Source organism: Oncorhynchus gorbuscha, linkage group LG02 (assembly GCF_021184085.1).
Source record: "Oncorhynchus gorbuscha isolate QuinsamMale2020 ecotype Even-year linkage group LG02, OgorEven_v1.0, whole genome shotgun sequence".
NCBI classification, from domain to species: Eukaryota; Metazoa; Chordata; class Actinopteri; order Salmoniformes; family Salmonidae; genus Oncorhynchus; species Oncorhynchus gorbuscha.
The window spans coordinates 98,027,699-98,045,198 of record NC_060174.1 but is presented as its reverse complement, the minus strand read 5'-3'; the positions used below and the strand labels follow the sequence as shown (position 1 = coordinate 98,045,198).

General features: G+C 40.6%; 1 protein-coding gene across 4 annotated transcripts in view; it reads right to left on the bottom strand.

Moving 5' to 3' along the window:
* Positions 1-14,787, bottom strand: part of gabra1 (gamma-aminobutyric acid type A receptor subunit alpha1) — a 33,125-nt gene extending 18,338 nt beyond the window's left edge. The window contains exons 1-4 of one of the 4 annotated variants that reach the window (XM_046328606.1): positions 14,677-14,787; positions 10,822-10,921; positions 7,198-7,310; positions 4,108-4,175 (exon numbers count right to left, since the gene is read on the bottom strand). In XM_046328606.1, coding sequence (XP_046184562.1) covers positions 4,108-4,175; positions 7,198-7,310; positions 10,822-10,901 — 261 coding nt within the window. In that variant the 5' untranslated portion in view covers positions 10,902-10,921; positions 14,677-14,787. Of the gene's footprint in view, positions 1-4,107; positions 4,176-7,197; positions 7,311-10,821; positions 10,922-12,235; positions 12,427-12,544; positions 13,223-13,269; positions 13,457-14,676 lie in introns of those variants that run through there. The other 3 variants (XM_046328589.1, XM_046328597.1, XM_046328615.1) reach the window with 3 other exon arrangements.
* Between the last annotated feature and the right edge of the window lie 2,713 nt (positions 14,788-17,500).

Here is a 17,500-nt window from a genome sequence, read left to right as displayed (position 1 = left end):
CTTTGAACGGTAACAGATCAATGAGGTAACTTTTAACAGAGCAGTGAGTTAATTTTGAACGGTAACAGATCAATGAGGTAATTACTTTGAACGGTAACAGAGCAGTGAGTTCATTACTTTGAACGGTAACAGATCAATGAGGTAATTACTTTGAACGGTAACAGATCAATGAGGTAATTAGTGTGAACGGTAACAGATCAATGAGGTAATTACTTTGAACGGTAACAGATCAATGACTTTGGTAACAGATCAATGAGGTAATTACTTTGAACGGTAACAGAGCAGTGAGTTAATTAGTGTGAACGGTAACAGAGCAGTGAGTTAATTACTTTGAACGGTAACAGATCCGTGAGGTAAATTACTTTGAATGGTAACAGAGCAGTAATTACTTTGAGGTAATTACTTTGAACGGTAACAGATCCGTGAGGTAATTACTTTGAACGGTAACAGATCAATGAGGTAATTACTTTGAACGGTAACAGAGCAGTGAGTTAATTAGTGTGAACGGTAACAGATCAATGAGGTAATTACTTTGAACAGTAACAGAGCAGTGAGTTAATTAGTGTGAACGGTAACAGAGCAGTGAGGTAATTACTTTGAACGGTAACAGAGCAGTGAGTTAATTAGTGTGAACGGTAACAGATCAATGAGGTAATTACTTTGAACGGTAACAGATCAATGAGGTAATTAGTGTGAACGGTAACAGATCAATGAGGTAATTAGTGTGAATGGTAACAGATCCGTGAGGTAATTAGTGTGAACGGTAACAGATCAATGAGGTAATTACTTTGAACGGTAACAGATCAATGAGGTAATTACTTTGAACGGTAACAGAGCAGTGAGTTAATTAGTGTGAACGGTAACAGATCAATGAGGTAATTACTTTGAACGGTAACAGATCAATGAGGTAATTAGTGTGAACGGTAACAGATCAATGAGGTAATTACTTTGAACGGTAACAGATCAATGAGGTAATTACTTTGAACGGTAACAGATCAATGAGGTAATTACTTTGAACGGTAACAGAGCAGTGAGTTAATTACTTTGAACGGTAACAGATCAATGAGGTAATTACTTTGAACGGTAACAGATCAATGAGGTAATTAGTGTGAACGGTAACAGATCAATGAGGTAATTACTTTGAACGGTAACAGATCAATGAGGTAATTACTTTGAACGGTAACAGATCAATGAGGTAATTACTTTGAACGGTAACAGAGCAGTGAGTTAATTAGTGTGAACGGTAACAGAGCAGTGAGGTAATTACTTTGAACGGTAACAGATCCGTGAGGTAATTACTTTGAACGGTAACAGAGCAGTGAGGTAATTACTTTGAACGCTTTTGGATAAAAGCGTCTGCTAAATGGCTTATAAAGAACGGTAACAGATCCGTGAGGTAATTACTTTGAACGGTAACAGATCAATGAGGTAATTACTTTGAACGGTAACAGAGCAGTGAGTTAATTAGTGTGAACGGTAACAGATCAATGAGGTAATTACTTTGTAAACGGTAACAGATCAATGAGGTAATTAGTGTGTGTGAACGGTAACAGAGCAGTGAGGTAATTACTTTGAACGGTAACAGAGCAGTGAGTTAATTAGTGTGAACGGTAACAGAGCAGTAGGGTAATTACTTTGAACGGTAACAGAGCAGTGAGTTAATTAGTGTGAACGGTAACAGATCAATGAGGTAATTACTTTGAACGGTAACAGAGCAGTGAGTTAATTAGTGTGAACGGTAACAGATCAATGAGGTAATTACTTTGAACGGTAACAGATCAATGAGGTAATTAGTGTGAACGGTAACAGAGCAGTGAGGTAATTACTTTGAACGGTAACAGAGCAGTGAGTTAATTAGTGTGAACGGTAACAGAGCAGTGAGGTAATTACTTTGAACGGTAACAGAGCAGTGAGTTAATTAGTGTGAACGGTAACAGATCAATGAGGTAATTACTTTGAACGGTAACAGATCAATGAGGTAATTAGTGTGAACGGTAACAGATCAATGAGGTAATTAGTGTGAATGGTAACAGATCCGTGAGGTAATTAGTGTGAACGGTAACAGATCAATGAGGTAATTACTTTGAACGGTAACAGATCAATGAGGTAATTACTTTGAACGGTAACAGAGCAGTGAGTTAATTAGTGTGAACGGTAACAGATCAATGAACGGTAACAGATCAATGAGGTAATTACGGTTTGAACGGTAACAGATCAATGAGGTAATTAGTGTGAACGGTAACAGATCAATGAGGTAATTACTTTGAACGGTTGATTACGGTAACGGTAACAGATCAATGAGGTAATTACTTTGAACGGTAACAGATCAATGAGGTAATTACTTTGAACGGTAACAGAGCAGTGAGTTAATTATGAGGTAATTTTGAAGCGGTAACAGATCAATGAGGTAATTACTTTGAACGGTAACAGATCAATGAGGTAATTAGTGTGAACGGTAACAGATCAATGAGGTAATTACTTTGAACGGTAACAGATCAATGAGGTAATTACTTTGAACGGTAACAGATCAATGAGGTAATTACTTTGAACGGTAACAGAGCAGTGAGTTAATTAGTGTGAACGGTAACAGAGCAGTGAGGTAATTACTTTGAACGGTAACAGATCCGTGAGGTAATTACTTTGAACGGTAACAGAGCAGTGAGGTAATTACTTTGAACGGTAACAGATCCGTGAGGTAATTACTTTGAACGGTAACAGATCAATGAGGTAATTACTTTGAACGGTAACAGAGCAGTGAGTTAATTAGTGTGAACGGTAACAGATCAATGAGGTAATTACTTTGAACGGTAACAGAGCAGTGAGTTCATTAGTGTGAACGGTAACAGAGCAGTGAGGTAATTACTTTGAACGGTAACAGAGCAGTGAGTTAATTAGTGTGAACGGTAACAGATCAATGAGGTAATTACTTTGAACGGTAACAGATCAATGAGGTAATTAGTGTGAACGGTAACAGATCCATGAGGCAATTAGTGTGAACGGTAACAGATCAATGAGGTAATTACTTTGAACGGTAACAGATCAATGAGGTAATTACTTTGAACGGTAACAGATCCGTGAGGTAATTAGTGTGAATGGTAACAGATCCGTGAGGTAATTAATGTGTACGGTAACAGAGCTGCAAGGTAATGGAAGTGGACTGGGAAAGGGAAGTGGTAGCTTCTGTAGCTGTTTCTTCTGACCAGACCATTCCGTTACTTACTCTAAGGTAGCGCAGGCCCATATGTTAGAGCATGAACAGTAATTAACTCATATTACATCAAATATAAATGGTTCAACTGCATAAATATTGAACCTTTATCGAGACCAGAGGTAGAGAGAGTGAGAGATTCACACAGAGAGGGAAAGAGAGAGAGAGAAACAGATAGAGAGAGAGAGGGAGAGAGACAGAGAGAGAGACAGAGAGAGAGAGACAGAGAGAGAGAGTGAGAGATTCAGCCTAATCATTCCTCTGTCAATTGATATCTCAGTGTGATTATGATATCCATCCAATCGCATTATCCAGTCATGATAGACATAGGAAGGGTAATGTCTCTAGCCATGACAACAGCATCTGCTCTCTGTGTTGGCATCCCAAATGGAACCCTATTTCCTATATAGTGCACTTCTTTTGACCAAGACCAAGAGGGTTCCATTAAAATTAGTCAAAAGTAGTGCACTAAGTAGGGAATAGGGTTCCATTTGGAACACGGACTGGGGCTTTGCAATCTAGTCCCAAGCACCTGCTAATACACTGTACATCATGGCCACGTCTAAAGACCAAGGCTACACAAGATCCAGAGTCGTTATACCCACATCAATACCAAGCCTCTCCGCTTGGGTCATACCATGCAATACAAACTGACATACACTTGTACTTTCATTTAAGACTACAAGCGGCATTTATCTAGGAAATGACTGAGCCAATTGGTCTAATAACATTTCCTTGCTTGTGACATTTCATTTATGTCCAAAAACTAATGGGGGGCTGATCAAATCAATAAACACTTTACCTTTGAAACCACATGAAAATAGGTTAAGGGGAGAACAAGGACACAGAACTGGTGACATTTCAGAGAGGGGAATAACAGAGAGGAAAGACAGGCATACCATGTCATGGTCCGAGACGGGCCCAATACTCGTCACGAAAATGTCAGTCTTGACTTCAGTTACACGCTCTGTTGAACCAAGAAATTAGGAGAGTGAGTGGCGATCAGGGCTCCTCGTTAGCTCTAACTGGCTCGTAATCCTGGGGAGCATTTCTAGCCCATTGATCGTTTCATTCCCCAATTCTCACAGAGCCCCCTTCCAAAATGACACCTTACAATCCCGATTTTCACGTCAATAACCATTTCTGCAGTTCTCCGTTTCAGTGGCAGGACCTTTACCCGGGGACTGACTCAATCTCTCCATGAATTTTCAAATCTCTTGGCTGAGATCAAATTCGACCTGGTCTTTATGTGGCTGATGTATTTACAGTAACTTTGTCTGCTGTATAGAGTTATGTTTCTTGAAGTGAATAATGGAAACATGATTTACATCAGGAATGGTGTTAATCATAATGTTTAATTTCTCTCCATTTGCCACTGAAAATATACTAATCCCCTGCCTGTTTGACCTTCCACTCAGTCAATTCCATAAAAATCGTCTTCACGTTCCAGTAGGCCTACATATCTCTCCAAAACTCTGTACAGCTGAGTCGGATATAAATCAGTATACGCAATAACTGTGTGGCACACAGTGCACTTCCATGAAAAGTGACCAAACTACCCAAGGTTCTCAATGAGAGTATCCTACACCATATACACTATTCCTCAAAAGGTTCTCAATGAGAGTATCCTATTCCTCAAAAGGTTCTCAATGAGAGTATCCTACACCATATACATTATTCCTCAAAAGGTTCTCAATGAGAGTATCCTATTCCTCAAAAGGTTCTCAATGAGAGTATCCTATTCCTCAAAAGGTTCTCAATGAGAGTATCCTACACCATTTACACTATTCCTATCCTACACCATATACACTATTCCTCAAAAGGTTCTCAATGAGAGTATCCTATTCCTCAAAAGGTTCTCAAAGGTTCTCAATGAGAGTATCCTACACCATATACACTATTCCTCAAAAGGTTCTCAATGAGAGTATATCCTATTCCTCAAAAGGTTCTCACCATATACACTATTCCTCAAAAGGTTCTCAATGAGAGTATCCTACACCATATACACTATTCCTCAAAAGGTTCTCAATGAGAGTATCCTACACCATATACACTATTCCTCAAAAGGTTCTCAATGAGAGTATCCTACACCATATACACTATTCCTCAAAAGGTTCTCAATGAGAGTATCCTACACCATATACACTATTCCTCAAAAGGTTCTCAATGAGAGTATCCTACACCATATACACTATTCCTCAAAAGGTTCTCAATGAGAGTATCCTACACCATATACACTATTCCTCAAAAGGTTCTCAATGAGAGTATCCTACACCATATACACTATTCCTCAAAAGGTTCTCAAAGGTTCTACACCAATGAGAGTATCCTACACCATATACACTATTCCTCAAAAGGTTCTCAATGAGAGTATCCTACACCATATACACTATTCCTCAAAAGGTTCTCAATGAGAGTATCCTATTCCTCAAAAGGTTCTCAATGAGAGTATCCTATTCCTCAAAAGGTTCTCAATGAGAGTATCCTACACCATTTACACTATTCCTCAAAAGGTTCTCAATGAGAGTATCCTACACCATATACACTATTCCTCAAAAGTATCCTACACCATATACACTATTCCTCAAAAGGTTCTCAATGAGAGTATCCTATTCCTCAAAAGGTTCTCAATGAGAGTATCCTACACCATATACACTATTCCTCAAAAGGTTCTCAATGAGAGTATCCTACACCATATACACTATTCCTCAAAAGGTTCTCAATGAGAGTATCCTACACCATATACACTATTCCTCAAAAGGTTCTCAATGAGAGTATCCTACACCATATACACTATTCCTCAAAAGGTTCTCAATGAGAGTATCCTACACCATATACACTATTCCTCAAAAGGTTCTCAATGAGAGTATCCTATTCCTCAAAAGGTTCTCAATGAGAGTATCCTATTCCTCAAAAGGTTCTCAATGAGAGTATCCTACACCATATACACTATTCCTCAAAAGGTTCTCAATGAGAGTATCCTATTCCTCAAAAGGTTCTCAATGAGAGTATCCTACACCATATACACTATTCCTCAAAAGGTTCTCAATGAGAGTATCCTACACCATATACACTATTCCTCAAAAGGTTCTCAATGAGAGTATCCTACACCATATACACTATTCCTCAAAAGGTTCTCAATGAGAGTATCCTACACCATATACACTATTCCTCAAAAGGTTCTCAATGAGAGTATCCTACACCATATACACTATTCCTCAAAAGGTTCTCAATGAGAGTATCCTACACCATATACACTATTCCTCAAAAGGTTCTCAATGAGAGTATCCTACACCATTTACACTATTCCTCAAAAGGTTCTCAATGAGAGTATCCTACACCATATACACTATTCCTCAAAAGAACGAGGGGACTTATTTACCGGGGAGCTGTCATTTAAGTTTGCTTTAGTTTTCAAAAGATACTAGTTCTTGATATCATGCTTCTAAGGAAACAAGCTAACAGTAAATCACCCTCCTGTAGATTCCTCTGATACGAGTGCAAAGGCAGAGAAAACAAGATATGAGCATGCTTGTGACGATACGCAAACACATTGCAGATTTATTTTTCATGAAGTAGGACAAAGGACTCCAGTCTGTAGTCAATACGCACGACTGTAAGTCACTTTGGATAAAAATGTCAGCTAAATGGTGTATATATTATATTATATAAGATTATAGTATATTATATTATATTACTTTAAATCATGTTTTGATGTGCTCTTGACGGCTATCCTCCAAGTAATGGTTTTGGCAAAACCATCAATATTAAACCAACAGAATGCTGCAACCTGGTGCCAACAATTCCAAATAACACAACAAATGATTCAGGAAATGACTAGCTGGAAAATACTTGACAGCATCATGCAATAAACATGTTATTGACTAAATCAAAGACACTCATCACCACCCATCTATCTCCCATCACCTCTATTTCCCTCAACTTCAGAATGATATGAGTTGGTGAGAAACCATTGTACAGTACTGTACCTCCCAACCCTGGTCTGAGACGATTGTCGTAGCCATCTAGAAGACTGTCTAGGATCCGGGTGAAAACTGTTGTGTTGTCTTTCTGCTCGTCCGTCTGGCCATTCTGTCCAGAGCTGACGAAAAGGAAGAGCAATTTTGGAAAGTGAATTCGGTGAATCGATGTAGGAGTGTTGGAGAAAATCCCACCTGAGCAACTTCTCTTGATCCTTTAAAATCTACTTCCTCTGATGATACAGATTTGTAATAAAGCCATATGAATGTGAGAAATACGTTTATTTTATCCACAGGGCATGAAATTGTACACACACACAGGACTCGTAATTAATTATTTATACCTTAACGTGGTCTCTTAACAGCAAAGGACTCATTGAGTGTTAAGTGGAAGTATAGATGGAGAGGGAGATGGTCAGCTTGGGAAGGAAGGGGGGGTTATTTTCTCTCTTTCAAAAATAATCACAGAAAAGCCTTTCTCATAGATAATCACAGGACAACTTTTCTCATAAATAATAGTTTACCTCTGAGCAATCACCTTCTCTTTTTACACCCAATCGCGGACCACACTGGTTTGATTGCATGCTAAATAAACAGTCCCCAGTGTTTGGAAACAATCTCTGCTTAGAACGTAGCTTCAAGGAGAAGGGGAGGTCATCAAGATAAGTTAGCATGGACTTGCAAAGGGAAGGGAATGGAATGGAAGGGAAGGGAAGGGAATAGGGGGAGGGGAGGGAATGGAAGGGGAGGGGAGGGGAGGGGAGGGGAGGGGAGGGGAGGGGAGGGGAGGGGAGGGGAGGGGAGGGGAGGGGAGGGGGAATCTGAAATGGCAAGTAGCAGGAGGAGAGAACAAAACAGCTGAGAGGACATGCATGGGGGCGGCCGCAAATGAGAGAGAGAGAGATAGAGAGTGAGAGAGAAGGTAGGGGTGGGGGGTCAGATCACACGGCTTTAAATGTGAGCAGGTAAACAATTCTTCTAAATAAGGACATGCTACTCACATCACTGCAGGAATGATATAGTTCATGTGCCATCAAACACACCTTTCATTCCCACATAGGCTATTTGTTAAAAATACAGCTTCCTGACAAAAATACAAATAATAGACAAATAATGAGACAAGCAATTGGAACAAGCGTCTGATATCAAACAATTCCACAGTTATGAATCTCTATTTTGTGTGAAACTTTAAGAAATGGCCAAATCTTCCATGCCATAGCTCAAGAGCCTAGGCCACCAAAACAAATATCTAATGATCTGCCTGCAGGGTCATGTGAGGTTGAAAAACTCTCATCTGAATAACACACACACATACACACACATGTATGTTCTGCTTGCTGATACAATGAGTGAAAACAACATGCCGAAGCTTTTCCATTTTCCCCAGATACAGTAGATTAGTTCATTATATCCTCCTCACAAAAAACACAACAGGAAACGTGCAAGGATGCCTCTTTTTTAAATTTCACCTTTATTTATCAATTAAAAACAAATTCTTTTTTACAATGACGGCTTGGCCAGTGACGACTGGGAAGTGCGGTGCAATTATTAATATTGAAATCACAGGACAGTACAGACATCATAACGCAGAAGGACAGGGACATTATGACAAACACAAAGGCCAATACAGAACTTACAGCAGCAGGAGAGTTGATATCACAACACAGCAGAACAGAAACACATGGCAACGACATAACATTTAGTAAAAACAGTCAGCGAAGCCGAGAGGTAAACGAACAAACAGAGCACACGCAGTACATCATGCTATGCTCACTCCATCACACTAACACAGACTTACACTTACATACACGCCTTGGAGTTCTTTCAAGTGAGGAATAATTCAAATGCGCTTGACATAGAATATATTTGGGAATGGGAGGTGGGGACAGAGGATGGGAGAGGCAGAAGGAGAGAGAGAAGGGGGGGTACAGATAAGCAGAGAGCAATGGACTGGATGTTTAGGAGCTGCTGGGGTCACTTCCTCATAAAACATCATACATCTCTCATACACATGCCTCTCTCCCTCCCTCCTTCCCTGCCTATCTCCCTCGCCTCCCTGCCTACCTCCCTGCCCCCCTCCCTACCTCTCTGCCTCTCTCCTTCCCTGCCTACCTCCCTCGCCTCCCTGCCTAACTCCCTGCCCCCCATCTACCTCCCTACCTCTCTACCTCCTTACCTCTCTGCCTCCCTCCCTCCCTCCCTCCTTCCCTGCCTACCTCCCTCGCCTCCCTGCCTACCTCCCTCGCCTCCCTGCCTACCTCCCTGCCCCCCTCCCTACCTCTCTGCCTCCATCCCTACCTCTCTGCCTCCCTCCCTCCCTACCTCTCTGCCTCCTTCCCTCCCCTGCCTACCTCCCTCGCCTCCCTCCCTACCTCTCTGCCTCTCTCCCTACCTGCCTATTCTGTTAAAATATCACAACACCAATATAAACATGTGCTAATGATTATTGCGTTTGTTCAAAAACCATCCATGGTTTGTTTTTGAGTTCTAGAGGTCAATACAGTCAATCACAACGCAGTAATTACATTGCAGTTTATGGTGACAGTTGTAAGGTGGAGTAATCAGGGAAGGTGTTTATTGGTTAAATGGGCCATCCTTGAAGCAGTGCGGTTAAGATACATTAAACTGTCTGTTGATTAATAGGGAAAATGTCACAGCTCACAGAAAATAAATCCTTAAATGGCAATTTCATTAGACTGATTAGATGTGGATGCAGCTCAGACAGTTCTACTGAATTATTTAGGCAGAATAGAAAGAGAATAAACTGAAGTCATTTAATAGTCAAGCATCTTCATGTGATTCCACATGATCATATGCAGACAAAGTTAACTAGGTATATGCGGCTTTATTTGCAAATAGTGAATCCTTGATATTTGCATATTTTTAGTTCAATGTCAACCTTCTCAATGTTAATCCTGAAGACTAGATTAGCATTGAGGTGTAAATGCAAATGTCTGTCATTTCCAATTGTGGGATTAGTAATGTAGTAATCACAAGTCAAAACCTATCATCTCTCATCCCATCTCACTGTGGTACTGAGTGGGTGGTCTGAGCACAGACACCATCTGTATTCCCAAGTCTGACTTTTTATGTTGGACCTACCTCTACTTCAACTATGTCACTTGAAACACATACATCTTTTGAATAAACGACAGAATGTGTGAGACATGCACTTCTCTACTCTGGTTGAACATTTAGTGTTATCCTATGTGGTTTCCTAGCATATCGAAACTGTAACACAGTATTTGCTATTTTGGGCAAATCCGCCCCAGCTCCTCTTATTATCGCAATTACAGTGTGGAGTCTTGAAGTGATGCCCTAATTACTGCCATCACAGAGTCATGCACAACATAAAATATGATCAGTTGGCAAAACATGATCATTACAATCATACCTTCTTCTCCAGGATAATCAGGTGTTTGCTCTCAGACTGGCAGTGAGGGATGGATTCCAACATGACATGATGGCAGATCACAAAATATATTCTAATTCCACACTGTTGGGGACTTAAGAGACGAGCGAGCATATTGTCTCCGTAACTAGACCCTAGAACAGAACACAATGATTCTCTTTTCTGGGCCAAATCTAGCTTGACAGTGAACATTTTGTTTGTGTGGTCGAAGCCCACCTTACCTTTTCCCACAAAGCACGTTGGCCACCAGCAAACAGGCCCACACACATAGCAGTATGGCCGTTCCTGTCCGTCCACCCATGGTTGGAGAGTGGTTTGTCACTGAAGAAGGAAGACAACAACTCCACATCAGAAAATAAAACAAAAGATAAAATACCACATCAGAAAATAAGCAGTACCATTGACAAGACTGGCTCAAAAGAGAATCAAACAAGACACAAATCAAGAGGTGAGTGATTCTGAAACCAAGAAGATCAAGGAACATAAGAGGCAGGCACCGTTCTAAGACCAGCCTTTCCCAAGAACTATGCTGTATCTTTCAGTTCATATTAGTATCCAGCTTTTGTACACACACAAAAAACGACTTACATTAAGATGTGGTGATGGGTCGAACCTCAAAAAACTAAATATTTCACAAAAACAGCCTATATAGGCTATCTTGAACCGTACTTTAACGGAACTGCATCCGTAAGCTCATATGTCACAAATCAAACCAAGCGTTCTCGTCACAAGTCAGATGTCAGTTGACACATAAACACACAGCCGTTCGAGACATCAGATATAATTTAGTGTTTTCAGTTTACTATATATTACACTTAATATAATTACCTGAAAAGAAAGATAGCGAGAGCTCGTCTGAATGAATGTGATACACTGGCTGCGATGTATTGGTTTCTTTTAAAAAAAAGCTACATTCCATTGAAGAATCGATTTCGGATGATCCGTCGACATACATTACATTACGCATGCATATTGCATAAAGAATCAAACACGTTACCGGTTACATAGTCTTGTATGTCATTTGTTTTCATAGCACTTGTATAGCCTACTTAGTTTATTCATAGCCTGCAATTAAAACGCGGCTGAAACCGCATATTAAACCAAATCCTCTTAGATTCACGCATTTTCACCTTCGTCCGAAATCATAATGTCAACCCACTTTCAGAGGATGTAAGTGGTAGGATAATGTTATTGCGTTATGAAAATACAATTGTTTGCCAGATGCTCGTTTAACTGAACCATAAAAAATGAAATATGTATATATATATACATAAAACGATGTTTCCCACGGCAGCAGCAATTAATTACCCACGCAAAGATATTGTAATCAATAGCCCCACCATTATCAAACAAACGACTACAATAAGCTGTAAATTAAAGATACATACTGTAGAAGATACGGCGCCTAATTTCTCCAAACTGCACTGGAATATACCGCAAACGACGCGTATTAAACGATGTGCAATATTCTGTTCAAATGTCGTTAGTTGACAAGGATTTGATAAACCAGGGATAATGCAGCTTAATGGGAAGAAAAACATCATATACACCACACTTTCTGTATTATTCCGTGAAATGTGTCCCCAGTATAAACATCTTGAGTTCAGGGAGATATTGGTATTTCTCAATGCTCACCTTAAACATTCGTGTGTGGCGAGTAAATTAAGCAACTGAATAATGCTACATTCGGAGCGCTGTCCAGGGATGAAACAACTTGGACAAAACCATGTCATACCACAGCAGATGCCAGTAAATCTTCTTCATTTTCAATAGCTAACTCCACATCATCCACTCCCCGACAGTTGCAACTCATATGCCATCTATTTGAACTGGATTCTGCCTCTGTTAGGCTGAACACAACTCACTGCCGTTCGAACTGCAAGTCAAATTCCCCGACTCCCTTCTCTGCACCGAAAAAGACAAGTCAAAGGAAAATTCACTTACAGCGATATGCCAGAGATGTTCGAGGCTGTCGTATTTTCAAACTTTTATGGATATATTTTCTACACGGATTCGATGAGAACAATCCTCCAAGATCTCAGATCTGACCAAATTTAGCTTGAGTCTCGAGAAGCGGCAGCTGACGATGCTGAGTATGCGCAGGATTCGCGCACCGTTCAATGGTGTGGTTGAGTGAAACTCTTCTCAGTCCCCAACAAATTGGCAATCTAACTACAAAATCTACTCTAAATACCGAGACTGCAGCCAAATAAAGCTTTACTTTACCAGGACAATGGTAACATATAACTGGGTAAACCGGATATGAAATATGCTGTGACTTCAAGCCAGGGCGAATGGAAGGTGGTACCAACGTCTCATCTAAAGACCAATCCGCCCATTGTTTATATTCAGCATAATGGAACTTCCACTGCTCTAGACTTCATCTCTTTTTCGGTGGCTGCAAAATCAAATCCTCTTCCATTTCCAACCTGCTCCGCTCCCCTTTTCTTCCTGATTGATGTTTCATGTTCTCCGATAAAAGCGACGTTTTACATTTATATAATTGGTTATATCAACCAGCACGAGATTTCGCTCTGACCAAAACGAAGAATCCCAACCGATTATTAAATTATTATTTCATATCAATGAACACACAATGCAAATAAAAATAACACATTCATACACACGAAGACATTCTTCCCAATGTTAAGTAATGCATATTCCCTCACCCGATATATTTGATGAGACAAGCCTCACTGAAAATGAACTTTAGTCACTCACTGTACCCCAAAAGCCCAGGATTCGCATCGAGATAACAGGACCGCCTGTTTACTGTCAAATATTATGCTGCTATCGCCTGCACTCCACGACTGAGCACAGACAGAGCTGTGCTGTGCTTCTGCAAAACCCGCCTGATGATACCAAGCTTATATTTTTGTAGTCATCTGCGTATTTCAAGTTAAACTACAAACCAGAAGACATTTTAATCATGATGAGATATGTAATAACGGAACATTTATGTAGCCGGTTTATTGACCTCAAAGCAAAATACACACTGATCTTATTGGTTTGTTTGAATACGTTTACAACACGCTATGATGACATCCAGACTACTCGTCCTTCATGTACAATTCATAACTCACCAATGCAATATTGGCATTGGTTTTAATTTTGGCATTGGTTTTAATTTACCAGACTACGTGATTCTTCTCGTCTGAAATGAAACCGGACGTATGTGTTGCCTTACATGTGGTTAATATAGTGCATGTATGAGTTATGGGTATTCAGTAAGGTTTCTGTCGCTCTCGCTCTCTGTCTCTCAGTCTCTCTTGTGCTCTACACAGATAGTGAGGTTGCCTAGTCTACATGCATCGACCTTAGCCTGATGCTGCAAGTGCATAACTCGTTATTCAAAACTAAACGCTGAATTCTGACCAGACTTAATGTTATTGTAACGTAATCTCTTCGCAGCCATGCTTCTTCACTGTCCAATGAACAGTGAGTTCATTTGTTTGTGTGTGCGTGTAGGAACGTGGGAGGGATATATATATAGTGAACATATATATATATATGTGTGTGTAACTTACTCTCTTTCTCTCTCTTTCTCTCTCTCTCTCCCGCGTCCCCACACGCACACACAAACAAATGAACTCACTGTTCATTGGACAGTGAAGAAGCATGTCTGCGAAGACATTACGTTACAATAACATTAAGTCTGGTCAGAATTCAGCGAATATATATATATATATATACATATATATATATATAGAGAGAGAGAGAGAGAGAGAGATAGATAGATAGAGAGATAGAGAGAGAGAGAGAGAGAGAGAGAGAGAGAGAGAGAGAGAGAGAGAGAGAGAGAGAGAGAGAGAGAGAGAGAGAGAGAGAGAGAGAGAGAGAGAGAGAGAGAGAGAGAGAGAGAGAGAGAGAGAGAGAGAGAGAGAGAGAGAGAGAGAGAGAGAGAGAGAGAGAGAGAGAGACTTCAGTGCAGTGTACGGCGAACTGTCATTTCAGCACCATGGGCAGTTCAAAACCTGACCGCTTGTGGCCAATCAAGTCTATTTCCAATGAAAATCACACCCTTCACAGAGTTCGAACAAAACGACAATGGCCTTTCATCATTTAGATTTGCTCACCTCCTGTATCCTCTCTCCTCTGTCTTCTCTGGCCTGCTTTTGAAAAGTTCAAGGGTAATCGAGGAGAGGCGGCGAGGACAGGGAAAGTGGACGAAAATGCGCTTGCATGAAATGACACTTCTTCTCCAATCGCGCGTCATCGGGCAAATGACGTTTACGGGGTGGAATGCAAAAATGAATGTATAAAGTGATAAAAACAAATGTAGCTAGATGTACAATATATTTTAGAGATAAAAGGATAAATAGCATATCGTTTAAATCGTTTAAATGTTTGCATGCTTTTCTCCTTCGAGAAAACAATAGCTGATTCAAAGGGGGTGCGGCAGATTTCAAAACTTTTTAGTGAAGGACTCACGTAGGATCATAGAGATAGATAGATTACTCATATTTTTATCTGTGCCATTATAGCGTCTGTGACAGCATGGGCAGTGCCACTGACACAATCTGCATTTTGAAGTAGTACATTTTCTTCTTCAGTATTGGCTGATCCCTCCTGATGTCCGGTTGAACATGACTCCAACAGGTCACTACATTAAAATGGTACAAGCCCTCAATGGCGCTGACCAGCCTTTTGGCCACTAGAGGCCTCTATCATTCTCTATGGTTAAAATACATTTGCGCTTCCTCGCCAAAAGGAGGCTATAGAGGAAGAGACACACCCTTTTCGTTTGCATACTAAGGAATTGACACAATCCTGCACCACTCGACCACTTATGGGTTTTCGGGCCATGGAGGAGAGGACAGACTTTCGCCCAAACGAGAAACCCCAATCTCTTGAGAGTTGCATGTTGTTACCTTCAATAAAGGAGGAGCAGTGGTGTAGTGTGGGGATAAAGTAGGACTAAACATCAATGTGATGGATGACTAGCATTTATGTAAGTGCCTTGTTTATGTGCGGGTTACAGAGATGTAATCACTGCTTCTAAAGTAAGGTTTTGAATGGAAAGTACATGAGTATAATAATCTACTACCCAATAGCCCTAGCCAGTTGCCCAGTGCATTATATCATCTTTCCTTGCTGTTTATATTCCATCATCTACATTCCCCACGTGTCTTTTGTACAATATAGGACACCTAACAGCATTTTCACTATCATTCACTATCCATATATCTTGTGTGTGTGTGTACACTCTATGTATTTGCGTGTGTTTCCCGTGTGTGTGTGTCTGTCTGTATCGTGTGTGTCTGTATCTGTGTGTGTGAGTGTATATATTCATATTAACCGCCTGCTCACATTGTTCCTCGAAAGTGGTCACCATTGTATCGTTGAAAAGCACAAAGACATGCGCATGTCTTCTGTATTAAAGGATATTGAGGAAAACCTACATAGCTGTCACACTGGAAGACTATATTGCTATGAAGCTTACACACTGGACTGTCCAAAATGGCACACTATTCCCTATGGGCCCTGCTTAAAAAGTACTGCACTGCATAGGGAATCACTTAGGACATACTATTTCTCTATGAAGCTACCTGCCAGTACCAACCATGATGAAACGTGCACTGTCTGCATAAGCAGCATTTTTTTAAAACCCTTTATTTAACTGGGCAAGTCAGTTAAGAACAAATTCTTATTTTACAATGACGGCCTACCCCGGCCAAACCCTCCCCTAACCTGGACAATGCTAGGGCAAGTGTGCACTGCCCTATGAGACTCCCGATCATGGCCGGCTGTGATTCAACCAGGGATCGAACCAGGGACTGTAGTGACACCTCTAGCACAGAGACCGCTGCGCTACTTGGGAGCCTTAACTGAGTCTGGACTCAATCACTCAGTTTTAGGAAGCAACCAGATTCCCACTGGTGGTGAAGGAAGGGGGTCCCCAGCAATCAGTCACAAGCTGAAACTGTCTGTGACTCATCCACAGATCCACAGTGAGGCGGAAAGAAGTTTCAGTGGGGGTATTTAGATGTATAACGTTCCATCTTGGTGACTCATGCACTAAATGTATGATCAACAAACTGTGGACACATTCGACTGCCAAGCTATGAAACACGTGTAAGGTAGGCAAGGGGTCATTCACCGATAGTTACTCAACCATCCACCTTGGTAAACAACAGCGTCCGCTTGCCCTCACCTGCCTCAGGAGGATTGTCTGTGGGTCCGTTCTCCAGTGAGTTTACCTGAACATTCCCTGTCATTCCCATGCCTTCACAACTTATGTTGTTGAACATATTACTCACAGTTACAAATATACAAGTTCTAATGTAGCATCTTGATATCGGTGTATTCCGCTGAGGGAAAAGAAAACATCTTCACGACACAAGACAGAAATAAATCAGTTTAGCAAAACATATGAATGCATATATAATGCATCATTGATGGATAACGTCTCCTGCCAGCAGTCTTTTTGGAGTGGGTGATTCAGGAAGAGGGCTGCTTGTACTGAATAATAGTGTAGGGTTGATTTTATGTTGTGTGCGTAGGGAGTGCAGGCAGACAGCGCAGTGTATCCAGTCCGCAGTTTACATAACACTGATTATAACCCATAGATTTACCAAAGTGCAACAGTTTGGCTCCGGCATTAAAACCTCCACTGGCCATCTGTTCCTCCTCTTGTTTGCTTTCTTTCAAAGACTTTCCTTCCATAACAACTTTTATTGGAACAACAATGTGCACTAGTTCAGAACTCAAGAAAAAGTATCAGTTAGATGCTGTTTTTGTAAAATATACTATGAAAATAAATGAAAACACAGGGAGATTGAATCCAATGCTTTAAGAGTCATGACACTTACTTTGTCTGTTGTGTACCTGGTGTAATTAATTGTGTATGTGCTTTGCATTCTACATATGGTCAATTTGATGTTACGATAAATATTTACA